Genomic DNA, 25,941 nt, shown 5'->3' on the forward strand with positions numbered 1-25,941 from the left:
ACTCATAATCATTAATAGCCATGGAATGGATGCAGGAGATAGATTTCACAAGGGTCATTAAGTTTTCCCATTTTATCAGCAAATCAACGTTACTAAATACTGCAAAATAATTACCAACATGTGCATTATATCTCCCGTTCCTGTACAGCTCTGTCCATTAAACAAAATGGAATTTTACATTTCCCATAATGCTCTAGTTATGCACAAGAGTGAAGATAGTGATGGCCATATTCCATATGATACCACTCATTTAGTACATACACTCCTCAACACTGAAATTGCAACACCAAAAAGGAAAAGTTGTAAATCGAGGAAGTAGGAGGTGTCACAAAGATATGCAAATGATCTCCTAGCTCTAATCTGTGGCACGTGGGAGGAGTTTCAATGGTATCAAAGCCTAATCGAAAGCAGGGGTTTTCAGCCACGTGAAATCTAAAAAGTCGGATCAAGTCTTGTTGCATGAGTGTGCAGGGCCTCCAGTTCATTGACGTGCCACTGGTGGCAAATAGAGGGCCAGAATCCTGGAACTGAGAGGCCTTGGATTATCGCTCTGGTAGATCCCTATGAGTGTAGGCCGAGATATCAGCACTGTTCAACATTGTGTGTACCAGTGGTTGGGAGAGCGAAGAGGAACTCCAATGACAGCAAGAAGTGCACAGAGGAGAACCTCTCCATCGGCGGATCGTCCAATACAAGAATGGCGCGTAGTGATCCATTATGTACTGTGAGTGATGCCGCACATCATTTTTCCAAGCCTAGGGCATCAGTGTCTACACAACTATCAGAAGGCACTTACACGACCTTTGGTTACGAGCCAGACATCTAGCAACAAGTATTCCATTGACCTCACACCAACGCTCTCAAAGGCTATCATGGCGCAGAGCAAGATGGCAAAGGTAGCTGGAATGGAGGTCTGTTATGTTTAGTGATGAGTCCCGCTTTTGTCTCGGATGCAATGATAGCCGGAGATTGATTTGAAGTCCACATTGACAACACCATGAAGTGACCTTCACGAGGAAATGTCACACTGGATCTTGGTTTGGTGTGGGGTGGCATAATGTACAGTAGCCAGACCATATAGTCTTCAGCTCAGTGTTACATTGATTTGGTAGAGGGACCAGTGGTACTGCCATTTCTCCAAAGTGTCAACACAACAATGCTAGGCCGCATGTTGCTCATGCAAGTGTGAACCGCCTACAGGCCTAGAAGTGCTACAAGGCTTGCAGCATCTCCAAACTTGTCTCCGCATTGAGCACATCTGGGATGTCATTGGTCAGTAACTGCAAAGCGAGCTGCTCGTGGCGCATCATGATGATTTGCGTGCCAAGTGCATTCCTCAGACAAGTATTAATAACCTCATTGATAGCGTGCCAAGGTGTGCCAGCGCATGTATTTCCGTGCGTTGTGCTCATACTTGATACTGAATAAATTGAGATGTTTTGAATATTTTGTTTCCATTTTTTCATCATTTGCATATCATTTACATGTCTACCGATCCTGCGATTTCCATAATTCTACAACTTTTCCTTCTTGGTGTTGTGATTTCAATGTTGAGCAGTGTATAATGATATATAACAAGCATGCAGCAAGCAGAGATGTGTATGGAACAAGGAAGAAGGATAAAGACTATGCACAGTGCAAAACTGGCCACCCCCCTTGGACAACGTTACATGACAACACATCGGATTAGGCTCTAATGTGAAAAGGCAGCAAAACCTCTACAAAGTGTTCTACATCCACTACAGCTATCAAATATTTAATTGTTGATTGCATAAATATTCAACCCTTTCAAGAGAATATTTAGTAAACGAACCATTAGCAGGTTTGAAGCTGAGTCTTGGGCTCCTGTGGTGGACATTAAAGAGTGCTCTTGGGTAGATGCTATAAGGACTTATAGGGACTCACTATATGGACACATAAGGCCATTGCAGATCACTGTAGTACAGATCCGTAATACCGTGCCCATAGTATTATATGAGCCTATACTGGATACACTTCATGTATCTCTGATTTTCTAGGGAGGCACAGAGGGTATCCATCTGTGTAGAAATGACTACATGCTGTGCTATGGCCCAGTAGGCACTCTGCGCTCCATGGTGCAGGATTATAACCACATGGGTGGACGGTTATTGACTCCATAAGATCAACACGCTCATCTGCTGCTCATTATTTCCATGATCTCAATGGCTAAATAGTCTGATCTCTTCCCAGGTCAACGCAGGCTAACCAGGCGATGGCCAGACGCTAGGGAGAAGCAGCTAGTCATGTGGGCATCAGACAGGCAGCACGGCACCCTATTATCTGCTTCCTATAAGACACTACTAGGCAATGTGTTCTACTTAGTCAGCTCTGTGTTTTTGAAATCCTTTGAATATAATCCACAGAGTCCTCACATTATTATGCCTATAGTCTGTTAACTGGTTAGAAAGTTAGGGTTCCTTTTAGGGGAAATATACTGAGAACATAGAAAATATAGTAAACATCAGAATGGTGCTGCCTCCCCTTCTGGTTGTTGCTCATGCAACTCCCCCTCACCCATCCCCACACGCTTTACCCACTTCCCGAACCCATGACCTTTGAGACAGTTGCCCTTTGATTGTGATACCTGGTTAATCATAAAATGTTATGCCTGTATGCCTACTAGGTATTAATAGAAAACTAGTAATTATTAGGAAATTATAGTACCAGTGTTTCTGGTGGGGCAATGTGCCACACAGCTGAGGTACATCTATTATGATCCCCACACATCACACAGCTGTGGTACATCCATGCTGATTTCCAGACATCACCAGCTCAGCAGACTCCTGGATACAGTGATCAGCCGCTGGCCATGTGATCCCTGACTCCAGCCACACAGGTGATCACATGACGGTGACGTAATCACAGGTCCTGGTGGCTGTTGTCGGCTTATCCAGTACAGTACTTTCTACCAAACTGCACAACGGCGGCTCCTAAATTAGTGACAACACCGCAAGTCCTTCAGCCTACCGCATCTCTTTTTACAAATTGCACAATGGCTCCTTTGACAGCAGTGACGTCACTGCAGGTCCTTCAGCCCACCGAATCTCTGTGGTGGCAGTAGGTCAGTGTCTTCTGTCAGGACCGCTGAGTTGTGTCTAAGTTAATAACGGCTTAGTTGTATTCTCATTCTGTTATTTTTGTCCTCCCCTTTCAAGAGCCTTAACTTTTTGTTCTTCTTCCAGTCAGGCTTGTAGCTGGTTTCAATCTTGCATCTCGTAATACATTTGTCACTGCACGCAAAGTACGCTGGTCTGAGTAAATATGTTCCGTTGTGTTTAAAACTACGACTTGTCCTTTATGGAGGAACAGTAAATGCCCCCCTTTAAGGGACTGGCATTGAGGGTTTAAACAGAAGGGCGTGTTTTAGTGCCATCATGTGGCCATGGAAATCCCGGCCGTATAACGGGACGAGACGAAATCATTGATTTCAATGGTTTTGTTTTCACGATCGTGATTTTCGCGCGTTACTACTACGCACAAGAGAAGATACGACTTGCCCTATCATTCTCGCACGTAGTTTTCCCAGGTGCGAGGAAGGTACGACAGGACCTATCACACTGCTTTATTTTTTCAAGCTTGCACGCAATAACTCGGAGTTTGGATAGTCAAAAACGAAACCCCGGTTCATGCGCTAATACACGGTGTAGTGGTGAGCGTATTACTGCGCGCGCCCGTGTGTTTTTGCCCTAATATTGCGTTGTTCATTCTCTTCTTCCAAGAACACATATTACAGCCATAGCTGTTTGCCTTCTGCGTGCCAGCGGTGGGCAGCGGGAGATACTCAGACCAAAGTCACTTACTGCAGTTCTCTAAGGCTAACTTCACACGGCGAGTGCGATATCGGGGAGTGAATCACGGCCTGATATCGTGTTCGCCAGCATGTGATTTCCCCGAATCGTGCTGTTTTTTAAGCATATGCTTGCGTATTGCACACACATTTACGCACCCTCTATAGACATCTATGGGGACCTTTGGTGCGCACAAAAGCATGCTGTTTTTTTGTGTGTTGCGAAATACATGCGCAACATACGAAAATGTGAACAAAGCCTTTGAAATCAATGGGTTCTATTCCCTGTATATTGCGCGTGAAAATATTACGTTCATAAATACACCCATGTGAAGGGGCCCTAATGCCCACGATGGATGGATATGGAGGAAGGATATGTCTCGAAGACTGTAAATACCTACAGATGGGTAATTGGATTTCAAAGGGGTGCACCACGACTTTTTAATTTTTTCTCCTGATAACTGACAGATCATCAACAATCAGCGCTGACCTGCCGCTCGGATGCCCACTGATTCCTTGGGCAGCTGTCACTAGGGTCCGCACAGGAAGCAGAATGCGCTGACCATTGCGCAGCAGCCCAGGATGGTACTGCAGCACAGTTCCTTCTGAGTCCTGTGCCCCTGCGCTAGGGTTTGTGCTGACCACAGCGACAGCGGGAATCAGCTGATTTCTGTTCATCATCAATAGAAATAATGTAAAAAGTCCTGGGATACCATTTAACTCTCCACAACCTCAGACTGATGATCAGCTCTGAAGCACAAACCGCTGCTCTATAGGGAGAAAGACAGACATCCATGACATTTCTATATGTTAACCAGGGACGCAGTAAACTAGAGGACATGGTGGTGTACATGTGGGCTGCCACATCACTGCCTCAGGCACGGGATGAGGCGATCTGCCCTATTCGTTGTAGGCACCCTTCTCCCGGCTGTGTGGGTGACTATTGCCCTGGCAACTGCCCCCGGCCCGGGGGATGGCGGGGGAGGAGGGCGGTGCTGATGCTGCCGCCGAGCATCCTTTAGCCCCGCCTCCTTATTTGATTGACACAAGCAGAACCAATTCCTCTGTCTGAAGAGGAGGCTGATGCCGCCGAGCATCCTTTAGCCCCGCCCCGATTCCGGATTTAACCAATGAGAGCACAGCGTAGGAAGAAGCCCACCAGTAACGTGTAAGCTTGGGGGTGTCCTTCTCAGTCCGCTCGCTTCTCCCCGCAGTGTCGCTGCAGCTGCAGCACGGGACGGAACAGGTCCATATGGAAGAGATGGAGGAGGAACTGAAATGTCCTGTGTGCGGTTCCTTCTACCGCGAGCCCATCATCTTGCCATGTTCCCACAGCTTGTGCCTGGCCTGTGCCCGCAACATCCTGGTGCAGACTCCGGACTCGGAGTCCCCGCAGAGCCGCCGGGCATCGGGGCTCTCCGACTACGACTACCTGGACCTGGATAAGATGAGCCTGTACAGCGAGGCGGACAGCGGCTACGGCTCGTACGGAGGCTTCGCCAGCGCCCCCACCACCCCCTGCCAGAAATCCCCTAACGGAGTGCGGGTGTTCCCGCCGAGCATGCCTGTCCCCCACCTGCCGCACCACCACTCCTCCGGGGCGCTGCTGCCTCCCCCTCCCGCCCGCAACCAGTGCCTGACCTGCCCGCAGTGCCACCGCTCCCTGCTACTGGATGACCGGGGTCTTCGCGGCTTTGCCAAGAACCGGGTGCTGGAGGGGGTGATCGAGCGCTACCAGCAGAGCAAAGCGGCCGCCCTGAGATGCCAGCTGTGCGAGAAGAGCCCCAAGGAGGCCACGGTGATGTGCGAGCAGTGCGACGTCTTCTACTGCGAGCCCTGCCGCCTGCGGTGCCACCCACCTCGCGGCCCCCTAGCCAAGCATCGCCTGCTGCCCCCGGCACAGGGCAGGGTGAGCCGCAGGCTGAGCCCCCGCAAGATCTCCACCTGCACCGACCATGAGCTGGAGAACCACAGCATGTACTGCGTGCAGTGCAAGATGCCAGTGTGCTACCAGTGCCTGGAGGAGGGCAAGCACAGCAGCCATGAGGTCAAGGCGCTGGGGGCCATGTGGAAGCTGCACAAGGTGAGGGCACTCTGGGCCATGGACCTGGGGGTAGCTAAGGCTTGAAGATGCTATGTAGTGTGCACAGGGATCATCATCATGGGGTAATGGGCCATATGGACTGGGGGCAATCACAGTTGGTGGGGCATTAGTGCTGGCCATGCAAGATGTATTTCCGGTGCACTCGCCATAACAGCCCAAGTGGGGTATTGGCACTGTCATTGGATACACTCAGGCTGGCCCTTGGTGGACCTGCATGAACTTATGCCCCATTGACTAGGATGGCAGCAGCTGATGGGGCGTAGGTTCCGCTGGACATGCAAAGTCTACTACTTCCAATGCATTCAGCCATAATGGCTCGTAGATGCTCCTGGGAGGGTATTGGTGCTGTCATGGCAGTGTGTCCATTGATACACTCAGGCTGGCCCATTGTGGACCCGGTATGGCCAGCAGAATCTGTGCCCCAGTGACTAGGATGGGGTGTAGGTTCTGCTGGACATGCAAAGTCTATTTCCAATGCATTCAACCATATGGCTTCTGGAAGGGTATTGGCGCTATCATGCCAGTGTCCCCATTAGATACACCAAGGCTTGCCCATGGTGGACCAAACATGGCCTTCAGCATTGATGCCACAGTGATAAGATGGCAGCTGATGGGGTATAGGTTCTGCTGGACATGCAATATACTTCCAATGCACTCAGCCATAATGGCTGGGGTAGTTGTCCCTGAAAGGGTATTGGCGCTGTCATGCCAATGTCACCATTGAATACACTCAGGCTGGTCCATGGTGGATCTAGCATGGCCAGCAGAACCTGTTCACTCATGACTAGGATGGCAGCACCTCTTGGGACATAGGTTCTGCCAGCCATGCAAAATCTACTTTGGGTGTACTCGGCTGAGGTAGCTGCCCCTGGAAGGGAATTGGTACTGTCATGCCAATGTCCTCATTGGATACATTCAGGCTGGCTAGAACATAGGTTCTGCTGCCTATGCAAGGTCCGCCATGGGCCAGCCTGGGCTCCTCTGCCAGCTTCTATTGACTTGTATGAAACAGCAGTGTTGTATGATTGGCAGCACCGTGACAATGAGTCTTACACTATGTGCCAGCTGTTGGCGAACCGTTCTGTCAAGTTGTGGAAGATACAGTGATGCAGCAGTTCCTTTGACTTCGATGGGAATGAGTCTAGGGGTCATCTTAGTGCAGTGGTGACAGTGGCATGGCGGGCATCATTAGAGGTTGCAATGAAACTGGTCACCTATGCCACATAAGAGAAGTGAGTGGTGCAGGTGCCCAGTGAATGTCGTTGGTAGTAGATGTATACATAGCAGCATCAGTATTAGTGGCCCATGTACTAGTGTATGGGGGAGGGGGGCGTGGAGGAATGTGGTAATAGAATAGGGTGAGGGGAGCAGCACAGGAGGGGGGAGCTGGCTATTGTAACAGGCTGGTATAGTCTCTGTCCAGAAGCCATTAGAAATGCTATATTGGGGGAGTGCACTGTGGGTGATTTCCTAGTCTAGTGGAATCACTCCAAGCAGCAGAAACCCAGGAGCGCCGTCTTACCACGTACAGTCAGCGACCACGTTCTCTCCAAGCCGGGCACTCTGGGATTGATAGGGTGATACAGAGGTGTGTGCATTGAATAATTCATACTGCAGAGAGAGGGACTGAGGATGAAGTGCCTGCCTCATAGAAATAGGGACGGATGTAGCAGAGCCCAATTTGTGCTTGAACTCTCTGGTGCTGCATCAGTGTGCAGTAAATTTACCTGCAGTCCTATGCAAAATCTTAGAAGGTCAACTGGATATCACAATGACATGTGAAAAATCTATTTATTTACCCGTTCGTCTGTCTGTCTATAGTCTTAGATATGAGATACATAGATGAATAGATAGATATATATGGATAGATAGATAGATAGATAGATAGATATGAGATAGATAGATATAGGAATATAGATATTGGATAGATGGCTATAGATAGATATTGGATAGATGGATATAGAAAGATGGATATTGGACTGATGGATATAGATAGATATTGGATAGATGGATATAGAAAGATGGAGATAGGTTAGATAGATTTTGAATAGATGGAGATAGATAGATAAATGGATATAGAAAGATAGATATTGGATATATAGATATAGATATTGGATGAAGATAGATAGATGGATATAAGAAAGATAGGTATTGAATAGATATATGGAGATAGAAAGATGGAGAAAAGGTAGATGGATATAGCTAGATAAATATTGGATGGAAATAGATAGATGTTTTTTCTAATATCTACTCTGAGGAGACACAGATTAGATATTAGAAAAAAACTTTCTGACAGTGAGGGGGATCAATGAGTGGAACAGGTTACCACGGGAGGTGGTGAGTTCTCCTTCAATTGAAGTGTTCAAACAAAGGCTGGACAAATATCTGTCGGGGATGATTTAGTGAATCCTCCACTGAGCAGGGGGTTGGACCAGATGACTCTGGAGGTCCCTTCCAACTCTACCATTCTATGATTATATGATATTGAAGAATAGATATTGGAGAGATATAGAAATATACCTTTTGGGTAGATGGATATGTATAGATAGATACTGGATGGAAATAGACAGATGAATATAGAAACACAAATATTGGATAGATATAGAAAGATAGATATTGGATAGCTGGAGATTGGATAGATACATAGATATTGAAATATTGATACTGGATAAATAGATATAGATAGATATTAGATAGATGGAAATAGATAGATGGATATAGAAAGATGGAGATAATAGATAGCTATAGAAATATAGATATTGAATAGATGGATGGAGATAGAAAGATGGATATTGGATAGATGGATAGAGAAAGGTGGACATTGGATAGATGGATATAGATAGATATGGGATAGATAGATAGATATAGGATAGATGGATATAGATAGATGCATATAGATAGATAAATAGATATTGCATGAATAGATGGATATAGATATTGGATAGATGGATGGAGATATTAAGATGGAGATTATATAGATAGATATTGGATAGAGATAGAGGGCTATACGAATAGATAGAAAGATAGATATTGGATAGATATAAATAGATAGATATTGGATAGATGGAGATAGGATAGATGGATATAGATAGGTAGATAGATATTGGATAGACGGATACAGATATATAGATTTTGGATAGATAGAGATTGGATAGATAGATGGATATAGATAGATATAGAAATGTAGATGCTGGATAGATGGATGGAGATAGAAAGATGGAGATTAGATAGATAGATTTTGGATGGAGATAGATGGATATACGAGTAGATAGAAAGATAGATGTTGGATAGGTATAAATATATAGATATAGATATTGGATAGATGGATATAGATATTGGATAGATATAGGATAGATGGATATAGATAGATATTGGATAGATAGATAGATGGTGATTGGATCGATGAATATAAAAAGATGGATATTGGATAGATGGATATAGATAGATAGATATTGGACAGATCGAGATATGATAGATGGATATTTGATATATGGATGTAGATAGATAGATAGAAAGATATTGGATAGATAGATTGATATAGAAAGATGGAGATAACATAAATGGATATAGATAGATATAGAGATATAGATATTGGATAGATGAATGGAGATAGAAAGATAGACATTGAATAGATGGATAGAGAAAGATGGACATTGGATAGATGGATATAGATAGATATTGGATAGATAGAAATAGGATAGCTGGATATAGATAGGTAGATAGATATTGGATAGATGCTTATAGATAGATGGATATTGGATGGATAGATAGATAGATAGATGGATATAGTTATTGGATAGATGGATATAGAAAGATAGATATAGAAATATAGATATTGGATAGATGGATAGAGATATTACGATGGAGATTAGATAGATGGATATTGGATAGTTGAATATAGATAGATATTAAATAGATGGAGATAGGATAGACGGATATACATAGGTAGATAGATATTGGATAGATGAAAAATGATAGATATTGGATATATATATGGATATAGATAGATAAATGTAGAAATATAGATGTTGGATAGACGGATGGAGATTAGATAGATAGATATTAAATGGAGATAGATGGATATACGAGTAGATAGAAAGATAGATGTTGGATAGGTATAAATAGATAGATATTGGATAGATATAAATAGATAGATATAGGATAGATGGATATATTTAGATAGATATTGGATAGATAGATGGGGATAGATGATGATTGGATAGATGGAAATAGTTAGGTAGATGGATATATGGATATAGATAGATAGATATTGGATAGATGGAGATTGGATAGATACATAGATGGATATAGACAGGTAGATAGTTATGGATAGATGGATATCGATAGGTATTGGATACATGGATATAGATAGGTAGATAGATATTGGATAGATGGATAAAGATATATAGATATTGGATGGATGCAGATTGGATTGATAGATGGATACAGATAGATAAATAGATGACTAGATAGATATTAGATTCCATTTATCTACCGTATGTCTGTATATCTCATATCTATTTAATGTCTAATATTTAATGAGATGAATAGATAGATAACTGATCTCTTTCTGTTACATGTGTCTGTCCATCCTCCACTCCATCCATGGTATGCCTATATCTATAGGGTATATACAGGGACGGGTCCTCTGCTAACCTCGGTCCTGTAAAGTCCTGGCAGTATTGGAGCTCTGCTGGATCAGACGTGACATCTGGCCTTCTAGTGAACGGGGATTTGCATGAGTGACAGGAATAATTCACTGTATTCCTCATGGCATGAAGGGAAGCGTGTCATTGTCTCTATGGCGGGCACATACCCAGCCCCTCCAGCGCTGCGTTGTTGGCAGCCCCCTCACGCCAGGAAGCTGCTCTGTCATCCGTCATCTTATGCTGTGGTTGAGGAAGGGGGGGGGGGGGTCACACTGAAATCAAGGGACGGTCATTGAACATGTTTTAGCGTCTTCACATGAAGCTGCCGCTCATCTCCTACACTGATCAGCGGTTTCTGCTCTTGTGGCGGACAACGAAAGCCCCGTATCTTCCAATACAATCTTCAGATCTGCAGTCCACCCTTCCCTGGAGCTGCGTGGAAATACATTTCTAGGTGATAATTGAAATACGCCACCCCCTGAGCCGCTACCGATTGGTCTCGTCGTCAATTATTGCATCTTGGCTATTGAGTCACTTAGGAGAAAATTACTGCGACGTTGTACATATGTACTTTTTCATTTATAGATACAGCAGAGCTGATGTTTTAATTTTTTTTTTTTGCCTTTTAGGGTTACGTAACTTTAAGGGCTCATTCACATGGGCGCATACCATTTAGGTCTGTGAAAAATGCACCATTCTGACTGTGTGTGCATATGTGTGGGTTTTCTATGTTTATTGCATTCTGTTATCATCCTTTTTTCATGCACGCAAAAAAAACCCCAAAAACACAAGGTCCATGTTATGTCAGTTTTGCCACAACCAACAGAAAACGGGGTGCACAAAAACTGCCCGCAGTAAACACGGATGCGAATGTGTGCTGCATTTTTTTAATGCACCCATAGACTTTAATGGGCGATTTTGGTCAGTGATTATGAATCAGCATAGGATAAGCTGCATTATTTTTTTTTTACGCACATCGGTCCGCGAAAAAAATGCACCCCTAAATGCAGCAATTTAATTCAATGCGTCCATATGCTGTCTGCTTTCAGTCATTAAAAAATGCAGTCTGAATACGCCCGTGTGAATGGGCCCTGTAGGTTCACCTGCAGTCCTATGTAAAACGACTAATAAGACATCAGCCAACCGCTTCAGCTCTGCTATGTGGATAATATCTTGCAGCAGGAGGGCCAGTTATACCCCATGCATCACACGGACAGGCAGACCTCTCCTAGCTGTCCTCATTAATAGCTGCTAACACAAGCCATTCTATCACGTCCTCAGAGGTCATTGCGAACAGATGCAGCAGAGTTACGTTTGTTACGTAGCATCATTCATTGTATTGTTATTCCTGGTTTTAAATAGGAGTTGGAGACAAAAAAAACAATACATACATTAGAGAGGGAAATAACACATTCAGCTCTGCTACATATTTTAGAGACATTGTCATTCAAAATTAGGTTATCATTGCCGTCTTCTGACATTGTACCTAACAGCTAGGGGTGTATAGTAGGAGCCAGTATATAGCCTTAATATAGCGGGAAATGCCATATATAGTAAGGCCCAGCGTTCAGCACCAAGGAGAACCCTGCAGACTCATCGCAATGCAGTGCGGAGAAGCTGGCGTCCTGCTGGCCGACTGCTGGGGGTATCTGAGCTTAGCAATACCAGACAATACAGATACAGCATGTGTGATATGGTAAATGCAACCAGCCCCTCCCCAGTGACAGTACAGCATGAGGGGCAACTAAAGGAAAACGAAAACTGCCCCTCTGGTATGTTTGCTTATAGCAGAGTTCAGGGCAAAGCCACCTGAGGCCCTTAGAGTGGTTCCCCACTTGGCCTATAAAAGGCTCTTGCAGGCTCCTTGTATGTAGTGACCTCTTCTTCCGCTTGTGTAGAGCTTGTTGACCACTAGACGCCTCTACGACACAGAGAAGAGATTTCACCCCGTTACCAGAGTCTGAAAGGGGAGCATTATTGGGATGCTAGAAGCTGGATGGTTGTATTGATGAATTGCCACCACCGGGGCTGTTCTGATCAGACTGTTCGGAGGTGTTGGAACTAGTGGATGTGTGAGGACACATATGGTGACCAAGCTCAGGACGCCCCCTACTGACCACTAGTAGAGAGGATCGTCTGATCAGCCAACGAGCACAAGCAGCTCCAACTGTTTCGTTGTCCGCCATCCAGAGCCATGTGGCGCCATAATTACAGGTCCCTGTGTCTGTCAGAACCATCTCCAGGCAGTTGGCTGCAGGACATTTGGTCTCACAGCCCTCATTACATGTGCTGCCTTTGATACCTTGTATTGCCTCTGTTTGCAGTGGTGTCATGAACGACGAAAGTGATCTGCTATAGAGTGGAACCAGGTTGTCTTCAGCAACAAATCCAGGTATAGTTTGGGCGCTGATGAAGGCCATCTTTGTGTCTGGAGATTTAGGGACAAGCGCCTCCATCCTGCCTTTGCTGTACAGCGGCACACTGCCCCCACTGCTGGAGTGATAGTCTGGGGGGGTCATCGTATACAACAGTCAGTCACGCCTAGTAGTGGTACGAGGGACAATGACAGCTCAGCGATATGTTCAGGACATCCTGCGTTCAGGCCACATGTGTTCCTCTCATGGCGGCTTCCAAGGGGTATTTCCCAGCAGGATGATGCTCGGCCACACACAAGGGGGTCACAGGAATGTCTCCACATCATTGTCACACTTTCATGGCTGCCCGGTCACCAGGTTTATCACCAATAGAACATGTTTGGAACCATCAGGGATGCCAACTTGGACAGCCTACAAGTGTGCACGATCTAGAGGTTCAGTTACAGCAAATGTGGACAGTATACCATATAGAACCTGTATGCCTCCATGCCCACCCGTACTACATCTTGCATCCAAGCTTGACTCGGCCCAACAGGGTACTGAGGCCTCTCTTCAAGTGTACAATTTTCCACAATAAATTATCCTTTTCATGCTCAAAATCATAAAACAATGCACTCGCCCATAAGATGTTTATTTCCAAAATGCTCCGTTCCCCAGATATTTCAGATATTGATTCCTTTGTTCTTTGTTTATTTACTGTTCATTGCTAGGGAAACCTGAGCACCTCTTCTATGGAAAGAAATAGCAGAGCGCAGCGGTAGCTGATGGCCAGGCTGAAAGCTATTGTACATGTGTTCCTGAGATTTAGATGAAAGTGCCCAAGTGCCAATCTCTGCTATTTCATTACATAACAGAGGTGGTCTGTTTCCTTAGCAACAAGTAGTAAACAACCAGAGGGCAGAGGAATCAATAGCTGGAATATATGGAGAATGGAGCATTTTGAAAATAAACATCTCATGGGTGGGTGCATTGTTTTTCGATTTTGAACACATTGAAAGAGACTACCCGAGACGGGAATACCTCTTTAACCCCTAAAAGCTTAGCAGAGCTTCCGTAATGTAAAGTTTCTTCTGCATATATCATATTACTGTATAGTGCCTGGTGTAAAGATGACACTTAAAGCACTCATCAAGCAGCACTCATCAAGCAGGGCGCATTGGTAGATTTCAGTTCTGCAGCCTGCAATATTGTGAATTCAGCTCTGGAGTATAACTCAGGATCATTACAAGAGAAGTTATCTAGTTACTTAATATATCAAGTAAAAAGTTTAATATAGCAAAAAAAACTGAAAGCATACAGTAGTTATTAACCATCCATTCATAAAGAGTCAAATGTAGTGGTGACTAGAGATGAGCGAGCATACTCGCTAAGGACAATTACTCGATCGAACATTGCCCTTAGTGAGTACCTGCCCGCTCGGGAGCAAAGATTCGGTGGCGGGCGAGGGAGCGGGGAGGAATGGAGGAAAGATCTCTCTCCCCCTGCTCATGGCCGCAACTCACCTGTCACCCGCGCCGGCAGCCGAACCTTTTCTTCCGAGCGGGGAGATACTTGCTAAGGACAATGCTCAATCGAGTAATTGTCCTTAGCATGTACGCTCGCTCATCTCTAGTGGTGACCCGAGCAATTGTTCATGAACGTCCGACATCTCTGATATTTCATCTTTTTTTGGGGGGAAGTTTTTTTGGGAGAGGGAAATATACAATACCAGCTGGCAAATCCTAGTATCATCTAGTGAAGTGTGAACCATTTAGGCACTAATACCTGTTACTATACCCTTCCCAAATGGGGGATTAGCATGAATAGTGTGCATGATATATGAGCATAAATGCACACAAACGACTATAGTATCCTCTCATGGTCGTTCTGCTAGTTGGCCTCATTTTCTAGCTGGATGAGTGTGAATTACTTTGCAATTAAGTCCTCTATCTTAATATTCCAGATAAAAGATACCATCTACTCTGTGACCATTTCCGCAATAAGTCAGGCAGATTACCTATACAAAGAAAGGTGTATTACACCAATATAAGTGAAAAGTGAAATGCACACACTGATCTGAGAAAAGAAAATTCGTGAGGTAAGGATACTGGATAGAGATGAGCGAGTATACTCGCTAAGGCACATTACTCGAGCGAGTAGTGCCTTAGCTGAGTATCTCCCCGCTTGTCTCTAAAGATTCGGGGGGCGGGGGAAAGCGGGGAGGAACGGAGAGGAGATCTCTCTCTCCCTCTCTCCCCCCTGCTCCCCGCCGCAACTCACCTGTCACCCGCGCCAGCCGCCGAATCTTTAGAGACGAGCGGGGAGATACTCGGCTAAGGCACTACTCGCTCGAGTAATGTGCCTTAGCGAGTATACTCGCTCATCTCTAATGCTGGACATTGGTTTTTCTATATGATATAAACCAATAGTATTTTTCTGAATAAACCAATCGGTGACTGAAAAGTCATACAATAAATCAGTTATCCGTGGTTATCCACTGACCAAAAGTAATAACCCCCAAAGAATCATCTATATTGAATAACACAAGGAATTGCTCCCAACAACTACCAAGTGATTATGTGAATTATTGGGCAGAATCCACAGCACGTTGTATTGATGACATTGACCAAAACGGGTTGACTACAATTTGCTTGAAATATATTCCTGATATCTTGCATCTATTCTCTATTCACTACAATAAGGGTCAAGAATTGATTGATTTCCTGATGAACCGCATTATTAGCGGGGAAACGCGTCATAGCTGTATAAAGAAAGAGACCAAGTACAGAGAAGTAATGTGAAATGAGATAGGAAATACAGAAACTGCCCACCTTGTGAGACATGAGTGGTATTGCTTATGGCCACATGACAACAGAGAAGTTATCTCATTTCCCAGTGAAATAAAAGCCACATCTACCAATTAATGAAGGATAGAGATGATGGGATGCATATCCAGTAACTCAGCAACCAGAAATTAGTACAATCTTACCTGAAGCGGAAAAGCTAGGAAGAATATAGGCTTTTCCGATACCAATGGCTTACTGTGCCGAGTTCCTTTCCTCTCCCATAGGAGATAATGCCACCACATAGTCCTTAACCCCTTCCCGCTGCAGGGCGTAAGTTTACGTCCTGGCAGCCTGGTACTTCCCGCAACAGGACGTAAACTTACGTCCTGGAGATAGCGCGGGATCACATATCCCGCAGCGGGAGCCGGCTGTCAGTCACAGCCGGCGTCCAGCTGTAACAGCGGACTCCCTCTGTGTCTCCGGCCAGAACTCGCGATGTCATCGCGAGAGCCCGGCCTGTCACCATGGTAACAGGACGCCAGACACTGGCGTCCTGTATTGCCTATGCCTATGATCGCTGTATAAGCGATAAGGCATGGCAGAGCAGTAGCTCTGCCATGCCTTATGACAGCGATCATCAGGGCAGTGGTTAAAGTCCCTCAGAGGGACACAAACAGTGTAAAAAAAACAAAGATTAAAAAAATGAATTAAAAAAAGAGTAAAAAAACCATTTTTTAATGCTTTTTCTCAGATTAACATAAAAAAAGGTAAAAAAAAAATAAAACCCCACATATTTGGTATTGTTGCGTCCGTAACGACGCGTACAATAAGTTGCACATGCTTTTGACTGTGCATGGAAAAAAACGCTAAAAAAAACGCAAAAAAACTGAGGCAAAATTCTAATTTTTAGCATTTTGCCTCACTAAAAACGCAATAAAAGTGATCAAAAAAGCCGTATGTACCCCAAAATGGTACCAGTAAAAACTACAGCTCGTCTCGCAAAAAATAAGCCCTAATAGAGCTCCGTACCTCAAAAAATAAAAAAGTTACAGGACTTTGAATGCAGCAATTTAGAATAGAAAAAAAGATTTCCAAAAAAAGGGTTTTTATTGCGGAAAAGTGGGAAAACCTAAAAAAAATGTAAGAATTTTGGTATCGTTATAACCGTACCGGTCCGCAGAAAAAATGGAATGTCTCATTTATACTACATGATTAACGCTGTAAAAAAAAAATTAAAAAATCCATGGCAGAATTGATGCGTTTTCTCTCCCTGCTATCATTAAAAAAAAAAAAAGTTTATAATATAGTCTATGTACCCAAAAGTGGCACCAATAAAAACTACAGTTCGCAACGCAAAAAACAAGCCCTCACACGGCCGCGTCGACGGAAAAATAAAAAAGTTATGACTTTTGATAAACGGAGAAGAAAATCCGCCAAAAATTGTTGCATCCGTAAAGGGGTTGTCTCGCGAAAGCAAGTGGGGTTAAGCACTTCGGTATGGCCATATTAATGTACTTTGTAATATACATCGTGCATTAAATATGAGCCATACAGAAGTTATTCACTTACCTTCCCTGCGCTGGCGTCCCCGTCTCCATGGCTCCGTCTAACTTCAGCGTCTAATCGCCCGATTAGACGCGCTTGCATAGAAGGGTCTTCTGCCTTCGGCTCGGTCCGGCAGCAGCGGCGTTCTGGCTCCGCCCCTTCTACGCGTCATCGCGTAGCTCCGCCCCGTCACATGTGCCGATTCCAGCCAATCAGGAGGCTGGAATCGGCAATGGACCGCACACGTGACGGGGCGGGGCTACGCGATGACGCGTAGAAGGGGGCGGAGCCAGAACGCCGCTGCTGCCGGACCGAGCCGAAGGCAGAAGACTAGAGATGAGCGAACGTACTCGGATAGGCACTACTCGTCCGAGTAATGTGCCTTATCCGAGTACCGCTGTGTTCGTGCTGAAAGATTCGGGGCGCTCCGCTGCTGACAGGTGAGTCGCAGCGGGGAGCGGGGCAGAGCGGCCGGGAGAGAAGGAGAGAAAGATCTCCCCTCCGTTCTTCCCCGCTCTCCCCTGCAGCTCCCCGCTCCGTGCCGGCACCCGAATCTTTCAGTACGAGTACAGCGGTACTCGGATAAGGCACATTACTCGGACGAGTAGTGCCTATCCGAGTACGTTCGCTCATCTCTACAGAAGACCCTTCTGCGCAAGCGCGTCTAATCGGGCGATTAGACGCTGAAGTTAGACGGAGCCATGGAGACGGGGACGCCAGCGCAGGGAAGGTAAGTGAATAACTTCTGTATGGCTCATATTTAATGCACGATGTATATTACAAAGTGCATTAATATGGCCATACAGAAGTGCTTAACCCCACTTGCTTTCGCGAGACAACCCCTTTTAGCCCAAAATAGGCCATGTCATGAAGGGGTTAAGGGCTGTAATTGTTTGTCTTTATTTTTGTTTGGTCTGCCCCATGGGTTATATTTTAACTAATTATAATAAAATTGAGTTTTAATAATTAATCTATACTGTGAAGGATGAACATCCACCATAAACTATTACGTAGATGATGAAAACTGGGGACACTAAATCAAAATCGGTGTAATGTGAAGTAATTATGCTTTTGATGAAACCAAAAAAGCGGAAAACTCACAAAAAACATGGTGGGAAGTATATGGACACCCACAGCTCCACAACATCACATTCAGAAACAATGGTCATTACTGCAAAATTAGTTCAGCTCATATTAAGAAGGCTTTCCTATAGAACATGGCTGAGGTGATAAGAACATTGGTAATGCTGGACTTCTCTAGTGAGGTTAGGGTGTATTATCACAGGCAATGTTATTGTCCAATTTACATCCAATTCCATGATGGACAGAACTCACACTTGAAAATAAATCAGTTATATGAATGGATTCATTCATGCAATAATCCGAATCGGAATAATCGTTGCATGTCCTCTTTTTAACGATCTTGTTCACGAATCACCCATTATTTTCTATGGTAGCATTAAAAATATGGATCACACTCGCATACTAGGCAACTTGCATTCGAGTGCAATCTGTTTTTACGATTAGGGAGGTTAGTGAGGTTGGACCTCTAGGGAGGTTAGTGAGGTTGGACCTCTAGGGAGGTTAGTGAGGTTGGACCTCTAGGGAGGTTAGCGAGATTGGACCTCTAGGGAGGTTAGTAAAGTTGGACCTCTGGGGAGGTTAGTAAAGTTGGACCTCTAGGGAGGTTAGTGAGGTTGGACCTCTAGGGAGGTTAGTGAGGTTGGACCTCTAGGGAAGTTAGTGAGATTGGACCTCTAGGGAGGTTAGTAAAGTTGGACCTCTGGGGAGGTTAGTAAAGTTGGACCTCTCTTTGTGCTCTGGGCATTATCATAGAAAGAAGATTGGACTTTTCACAAACTGTTACTATAAACCTAGAAGTACAGAGCTCTCTAGAACTCTGAAGACTCGAGGGAATTGATTGTATGGAAATCCAGTTTCTCACATTCCAATAATGCGTCACCTTTCAACCTCTGTTATGTGTGCGAAATCTGTTTGATTGCATCGTTGAGGCGTCTAATGGTCAACAAGCTCTACACAAGCGCTTATGTCCTCAACCCATTTTACCTAGAGAAGCATGCAGTCAATGCCCTGTTTATAATATGACTAATTGTTCAGCATTGAGAATGAGGTCAGTCTGCCAGGGCCAAGCCATTTAGGAACAGAGCTATTATTGCGGTAGAATGTGCAGCGGGACCGAAGCCATGGCGGTTCATGAAGCACTTTAGAGGCCATGTTTGCTTTGTGAAGGAATCGGGGCAGAAATGATTTAGATGCAGACAGACAGCTGAACACCCAATCATGTTTACAAATGAAGCAATTGCAATCTCCGGGGTCGGCAAATGGTACATTGTACTGTTTAGATTCAGATAAATGAGCTTATCCCTCCACGCTGATAAGGAGAAGGTTTTAATGCAGAGCCGTTCATACCCCGTCCATGGATATTTATGTGCTTTATGTTCTTGCATCTGAAGCCACATTGATGCAGCCATTAGATTGATGGATGTTGGTTGCTACTGCTGCTGGAGCACACAGGGTTTGCTCTATGTATAGTCCTTGATTGGTTCATAGACATGTAAACCCTACCAGGGCCAGGTTGAGCTTATTGAAACTCCCCCTCCCCTCTGTTGTAACCCCCTCCTGCTAGAGCCAAGAGCCACATCCAACTCCGCTAACTCTAGCCATAATAGATCCAATGGAAGCCTATTGATTTCACTGTGGAGAGGTGGGGGAGGGGAACTCTGTTTCAGTGCATCTATTCTCAGTCAGCTCCGAAGACCCTTCAGCTAGTCCCTCAATAATTTACTTTCCCAATGAGCTGGGTCTCCTTACAATATATCCAGAATAGACTAAAGCGTCTGTCTGGTTATTTGTGACTTCGGGTTGAAGGTTCAGCTTAATTCATTGGTGGATCCACCTTGTTATTCAGAAAGCTCTCTTGCTGTCAGTAGAATGTTACAAATTACTCTTGGAATATCCCGTGTCTGGTATTACAGCTCAGCAGCATGCAGAAATAAAAGCTGCAATACCACACGCAGTCTAAAGATAAGGCCTCATGGACACGGGCGGATTTGAATTACGGAATCTGCGATCAGCACCTATGCGGGAGATCCGCTGTTCAAGTCGACCATAAGAAAGCATGGAGCATCCTCAGCTCCACGCACGCATGGGAATTTGATTTGTGGATTCTGCAAACGGAAGAAAAAAATCGCAGCCTGCTTAGTTTTATCCATTGATCTCTGGAAGCGTTCGATCTGCAAAAAATATGTTCTTTCCACATTCTGGTATATGGGGGCAGTATTATGGTAGTTATAATCTGGTACATAGGGGCAGTATTATAGTAGTTATATTCTTGTACATAGGGGGCAGTATTATAGTAGTTATATTCTTGTACATATGGGGCAGTATTATAGTAGTTATATTCTTGTACATAGGGGGCAGTATTATGGTAGTTATAATCTTGTACATAGGGAATAGTATTGTAGTAGTTATATTCTTGTATATAGGGGACAGTATTATAATAGTTATATTCTTGTACATAGGGGCAGTATTATAGTAGTTCTATTCTTGTACATAGAGGCAGTATTATAGTAGTTCTATTCTTGTACACAGGGGGCAGTATTATAGTAGTTATATTCTTGTACATAGGGGCAGTATTATAGTAGTTCTATTCTTGTACATAGAGGCAGTATTATAGTAGTTATATTCTTGTACACAGGGGGCAGTATTATAGTAGTTATATTCTTGTACATAGGAGGACAGTATTATAGTAGTTATACTCTTGTACATAGGGGGCAGTATTATAGTAGTTATATTCTTGTACATAGGGGGCAGTACTATAGTAGTTATAATCTTGTACATAGGGAATAGTATTGTAGTAGTTATATTCTTGTATATAGGGGACAGTATTATAATAGTTATATTCTTGTACATAGGGGCAGTATTATAGTAGTTCTATTCTTGTACAAAGAGGCAGTATTATAGTAGTTCTATTCTTGTACACAGGGGGTAGTATTATAGTAGTTATATTCTTGTACATAGGGGCAGTATTATAGTAGTTTTATTCTTGTACATAGAGGCAGTATTATAGTAGTTATATTCTTGTACACAGGGGGCAGTATTATAGTAGTTATATTCTTGTACATAGGGGGCAGTATTATAGTAGTTATATTCTTGTACATAGGAGGACAGTATTATAGTAGTTATATTCTTGTACATAGGGGGCAGTATTATAATAGTTATATTCTTGTACATAGGGGCAGTACTATAGTATTTATAATCTTGTACATAGGGAATAGTATTGTAGTAGTTATATTCTTGTATATAGGGGACAGTATTATAATAGTTATATTGTTGTACATAGGGGCAGTATTATAGTAGTTATATTCTTGTACACAGGGGGCAGTATTATAGTAGTTATATTCTTGTACATAGGGGGCAGTATTATAGTAGTTATATTCTTGTACATAGGAGGACAGTATTATAGTAGTTATATTCTTGTACATAGGGGGCAGTATTATAGTAGTTATATTCTTGTACATAGGGGCAGTACTATAGTAGTTATAATCTTGTACATAGGGAATAGTATTGTAGTAGTTATATTCTTGTATATAGGGGACAGCATTATAATAGTTATATTCTTGTACATAGGGGCAGTATTATAGTAGTTATATTCTTGTACACAGGGGGCAGTATTATAGTAGTTATATTCTTGTACATAGGGGACAGTATTATAGTAGTTATATTCTTGTACATAGGGGGCAGTATTATAGTAGTTCTATTCTTGTACATAGAGGCAGTATTATAGTAGTTCTATTCTTGTACACAGGGGGCAGTATTATAGTAGTTATATTCTTGTACATGGGGGGCAGTATTATAGTAGTTATATTCTTGTACATAGGAGGACAGTATTATAGTAGTTATATTCTTGTACATAGGGGGCAGTATTATAGTAGTTATCTTCTTGTACATAGGGGGCAGTACTATAGTAGTTATATTCTTGTATATAGGGGACAGTATTATAATAGTTATATTCTTGTACATAGGGGCAGTATTATAGTAGTTCTATTCTTGTACATAGAGGCAGTATTATAGTAGTTATATTCTTGTACACAGGGGGCAGTATTATAGTAGTTATATTCTTGTACATAGAGGCAGTATTATAGTAGTCATATTCTTGTACACAGGGGGCAGCATTATAGTAGTTATATTCTTGTACATAGGGGGCAGTATTATAGTAGTTATATTCTTTTACATAAGAAGCAGTATTATAGCAGTTATATTCTCGTACATGGGAAGCAGTATTATAGTAGTTATTTTCTTGTACATAGGCGGCAGTATTATAGTAGTTATATTCTTGTACATATGGAGCAGTATTATAGTCTTTATATTCTTGTACATAGGGGGCAGTATTATAGTAGTTATATTCTTGTACATAGGGGGCAGTATTATAGTAGTTATATTCTTGTATATAGGAGACAGTATTAGAGTAGTTATAGTCTTGTACATAGGAGGCAGTATTATAGTAGCTATATTCTTGTACATAGGGGACAGTATTATAGTAGTTATATTCTTGTACATTGGAGGCAGTATTATAGTAGTTATATTCCTGTACATAGAGGGCAGTATTATAGTACAGTTGTCCGTAGGGCATTGTATTATAGTGATTATATTATTAAGAGGGCCTGCCACTGGAGAGCTCTGTGGCCACACCTCCACAAACCGTATCCCCTTTTTTCCCTTGACTTTCCTCCCTTTGCACAGATGGGCTGTTATTTCTTATGTTATATTGAATGTAACTATTGGAATCATATTGACTGTTTACAGATCTCATAGTTATTTGAAGAAGTTCCAAGAGTCTATAACTTCCCAGATTGTTTATGGGGCAGCTTGAATGTAACAGATGGTGATGAGATATCATTCCCTCGTCATTCCTCTACCCTAGCAACATGAATTTAGGAGAGGAGCCCTACAGCTGCCTACTTCCACATTCGCCCCTTTATCTTCCTCCTAAACTGCTTTGTGCCCATGTCTTAACCCCGTGATATTGTTCCAAAACATCAGCTGTACTCTAATGAGTAGACTCTCATCTATTTGTCCTCTGCCGCCTGATTCAGCACACATTGTCCCATCCCGCCAGCAGCTCCTGATGTTAACCTCACACTGCGTTAAGAATGCAGCTCCGCAGTGTGCTCCAATGTACTTCATCTCACAGGAGAGGGGGATTCTGCTCTTTAACTTCTTAGCTTTCTCTAATTGTAGATGTGGGCGGCATTTTGCATCAGCAACTAAATTGACATAAGGGCAAATTTAGGGATCAGTTACTTAAGTCTACCAAGATGCAGAGAATTAGTCAAAAGTCAAGAACCAGCCAGATATGTACATTTCCTGAGGACAGGTCACCAGTCTTATAAGTGTGGCAACCCCTTTGAAGGATCTATTGCTAATGTGCTGGTTCTAGACACTGCAGGGCACCTACAGAGTTCTTGTGGAGACCATGCATTGATGGATCAGAGCTATTTTGGCAGCACAAGGGGATCCTGCACAATATTAGGTAGTGGACATTAATGCTATGTCTGATCGGTGTATTTGTTAGAGGTAACTTGAAGCTCCTGGACCCCAATGCAAAATCTCAAACAGGGTCCCCTAATATCATGTAACCGTTAGGTCGCATCAGATCCCTAATGTTTTCCAATGTTTTTTCCTATATATCCTGACACTAATGTGGCCTTTGGTCCACCAGCTATAGTAGGTCGGTAGCACCTACCTTGCTACCATCTCCACCATTACACCATTTGAAGTTTTGCACTGGGCCCATCTACCTACCTTGACATCATGTGGTTTTTGTAGTACTGGTCTCCTGATATAGGACTGAGGGACCTTTTCTGTTCCGCACTCTTTATATGTGCTCCCTGGCGCAAAATGTTTGAGCATATGGACCTCAATATGTGCCTGAGGCCCAAAGCCAAGCTCGGGCATGGGAGAATGGTTCACTCACTGACTATAACCAGCAGTAGCTTAGGATGGGCACATAGTCTGTGCATATAGCAAGAGGTTATCAGTGGACAATGGAAGGTTACAGGCTGATTTTTGATATCCATAGCTGTCCATATAGCACTTTGAAGGTTCTTAGATGACTGCATACAGTGTCCTTCACTGTGAACCTTTTTCACATTTGGCATCAGTCACCACTAATCATACAAAGAAATTTTAGTAATCTTTTTTTAGGGTGATTTCTGGGACTTGGTGCATAAGAATCAGTTAATTTGCCCATCCACACATGCACATATACACCGTTCCTATCACAGCACAAGTAGTACCCCTATAGAATATTACTGTTTACTTTGATCATCCTGGGTAACAGATGGTCACCAAGAAGCCTTGGCACTGTCTGCTGAGAAATACCCAGTGAAAAGTTTTTTTTCTTATTTCCTCTTTGGTAATTTTGACTTTCATTCTTTGTGCTTGAAGAAATGTGAAAAATACTGCTTTAAGGTCCATTTACACCCAAAGATAATCCTTCAAAAGAGTGAAAGTTTTAGTGAGTATTTTGCATAAGGTGTTAATGGACACTAATGTCCATTAACACTATAATCTACTTTTGCATGTAAAAGGGCCTCCGAGAGCTGTTTGCAGAGCCCAGCATGTGGGCTGGGCTCTGCACACAGCTGCTTTGTTCTCCTTGGAGCTGCCAGCAGATTACAATGTAATCTGACTCCTGTGGAGAACACAGCATGCCGTCTGATAAGAGATACTTTATCTCTCTGCAGCTGAACAATGGATTTTAAGTTCATTTTAAAATCATCGTTCAAACGAAAAGTGCACGATGGTACAGTTTACACACAACGATCGTCATTTGCGGTAGTTTGGACAAATTGTGAGCGATAATCGTTGCGTCTAAATGGGCAACGACTAAAGATGAGCGAACACCAAAATGTTCGGGTTCGCGTTATTCGAAACGAACTTCCCGCGATGTTCGGGTGTTCGTTTCGAATAACGAACCCCATTGAAGTCAATGGGCGACCGGAACATTTTTGTATTTCGCCGATGCTCGCTAAGGTTTTCATGTGTGAAAATCTTGGCAATTCAAGAAAATGATGGGAACGACACAGCAACGGATAGGGCAGGCGAGGGGCTACATGTTGGGCTGCATCTCAAGTTCACAGGTCCCACTATTAAGCCACAATAGCAGCAAGAGTGAGACCCCCCCCCCCTTCCCCGCACTGTCAGCATAACGATCGTTCTCCTCTGCCACAGCTGTAACAGCTGTGGCAGAGAAGAACGATGTTAGCCCATTGAATTCAATGGAGCCGTCAATACAGCCGACTCCACTGAATGCAATGGGCTGCCGGCGATCGCGGGATGAATTGTCGGAAAGGGCACTCACCTGGTGCCGGCAGACGGAGTTCAGCGCGGCAGGCTGCAGTTCTCCTGAACTGCTCTGAACAGCTGTGAGTAGTATTCAGCAGCCGGGGATTTAAAATCCCCGCCTGCTGAATGAGCTGCCTCTAATTGGTCACAGCCTGACCAATCAGAGGCCAGCCCTCACTCACACCCATTCATAAATTCATGAATGGGTGTGTGAGTGGAATCTGCCTCTGATTGGTCAGGCTGTGACCAATTAGAGGCAGCTCATTCAGCAGGCGGGGATTTTAAATCCCCGGCTGCTGAATACTACTCACAGCTGTTCAGAGCA

The 25,941-nt window shown here is 43.6% G+C and overlaps 1 protein-coding gene across 7 annotated transcripts in view; it reads left to right on the forward strand.

The window, feature by feature from the left end:
• Positions 1-5,052: 5,052 nt before the first annotated feature.
• TRIM9 (tripartite motif containing 9) overlaps positions 5,053-25,941 on the forward strand; it is an 89,751-nt gene continuing 68,862 nt past the window's right edge. For all 7 annotated transcript variants that reach the window (XM_066608025.1, XM_066608027.1, XM_066608029.1 and 4 more), the window contains exon 1: positions 5,053-5,891. In XM_066608025.1, coding sequence (XP_066464122.1) covers positions 5,061-5,891 — 831 coding nt within the window. In that variant the 5' untranslated portion in view covers positions 5,053-5,060. The remainder of the gene's footprint in view (positions 5,892-25,941) is intronic.

Source organism: Eleutherodactylus coqui, chromosome 6 (genome assembly GCF_035609145.1).
Source record: "Eleutherodactylus coqui strain aEleCoq1 chromosome 6, aEleCoq1.hap1, whole genome shotgun sequence".
Lineage (NCBI taxonomy): Eukaryota > Metazoa > Chordata > Amphibia > Anura > Eleutherodactylidae > Eleutherodactylus > Eleutherodactylus coqui.